Genomic DNA, 1,545 nt, shown 5'->3' on the forward strand with positions numbered 1-1,545 from the left:
AGTCACTTACCATTAAAAGAGACATCTTTCATTAATTAAATCATTTTTAGTTTGATGATCATGACTTTTTATCTTAAATAGGGGGATGACTTCTTGATGTTTACATTTGAACACATTACCTGATTAGAAGAGACTCTGTAGGAATATGTAATTTTTATACACATAGTTATGTTAGGTTTACCAGCATTTCATTACAATATGTGCATTTGGGTCTATCAGACACATCATCCAGGTGACCTGACTCACGATCAGTTGTTTCTCTACCCAGACCCCACTTCTCCACCTGAGAAGGGAGGTGCACAGGGCATCACAGACACTGGTCCACAGGGACTGACACATCAGGTTTGCCGTCCCTGGTCCCCTGTTCCCAGATCAGCACTCACTTCTGCTCCTAAGGAAATTGTCTTACCCAGTAGCCGCCACAGCTCTGTATTTGGGCTCATTCTCAGCGGAAAGAGCCCTGGTAACACAGAGTCAGGGATGTGGCAAGGGTGTATATCCTCAAACAGATGTTCAGATGTGGGACCTCAGTATCCCAGGAATGTGTTTCCCCTCTGATGTGTCTTCTCTCTGAATGAGCCATTTCCTGATATGAAATATTCTGCTTTGTGAATATGCAAATGATTCAAGGTGCACTCGCTTAAATATACATATATTTGGGCCCTGAGAACATCACCCAACAGCTGCACACAATCCTTTGTAGAAACCGTGAGAGCACAGCATCTCACCATGGACTGGAGCTGGAGAATCCTCTTCCTGGTGGTGTTGGCTACAGGTAAGGGATTCCCCCAGTCCTTTGACAGAGGAGGGGAACAGGGCCAGTCAGCATGACTTCATCCCCTCCTATGCCCTCTCCACGTGTCCACTCCCAGATTCAGCTGGTGCAGTCTGGGGCTGAGGTGAGGAAGCCGGGAGAATCCGTGAAGGTCTCCTGCAAGGCATCTGGGTACACCTTCACCAGCTATGCAATGAACTGGGTGCGAAAGTCACCAGGAAAGAGCCTGCAGTACATGGGATGGATCAACACAAACACTGGGAATCCAACATATGCCCAGGGCTTCTCCAGTCGATTTGTTTTCTCCATGGACACCTCTGTCAGCACAGCCTATCTACAGATCAGCAGCCTGAACTCTGAGGACACGGCTGTGTATTACTGTGCAAGAGACACAATGCGAGAACCCACATCCTGCCTGTGTCAGAAACCTGTGGAAGGCTCATCTGTGCTGTGTTGAGGAGGTGACAGGGACAACAAAGCTAAAGACACTCTATGACTGCGGGCCAGGCACTTATTTTTTATTTTTTATTGTTATGTTATTTTAGTCACCATACAGCACAACATTAGTTTTTAATGTAGTGTTCCAAGACTCATTGTTTGCATATAACACCCAGGGCTCCATGCAAGACGTGCCCTCCTCAGTACCCATCCCAGGCTAACCCAACCTCCACCATCCTCCGCTCTAAAACCCTCATTTTATGTCTCAGTGTCCATAGTCTCTCGTGGTTCATTTCACCCTCTGATTCCCAAAACTTCATTTTTCCCTTCCT

At 46.7% G+C, this 1,545-nt stretch overlaps 1 gene segment (V, D, J or C); it reads left to right on the plus strand.

Annotated features, from left to right (window-relative positions):
* The first annotated feature begins 670 nt into the window (after positions 1-670).
* On the plus strand, positions 671-1,232 carry LOC116863506. The segment is given in 2 exon segments: positions 671-775; positions 859-1,232. Coding segments are annotated over 2 exon segments (420 nt in total).
* The last annotated feature ends 313 nt before the right edge of the window (positions 1,233-1,545 follow it).

Source organism: Lontra canadensis, unplaced genomic scaffold, assembly GCF_010015895.1.
Source record: "Lontra canadensis isolate GAN:19392208 unplaced genomic scaffold, GSC_riverotter_1.0 scaffold1383, whole genome shotgun sequence".
NCBI classification, from domain to species: Eukaryota; Metazoa; Chordata; class Mammalia; order Carnivora; family Mustelidae; genus Lontra; species Lontra canadensis.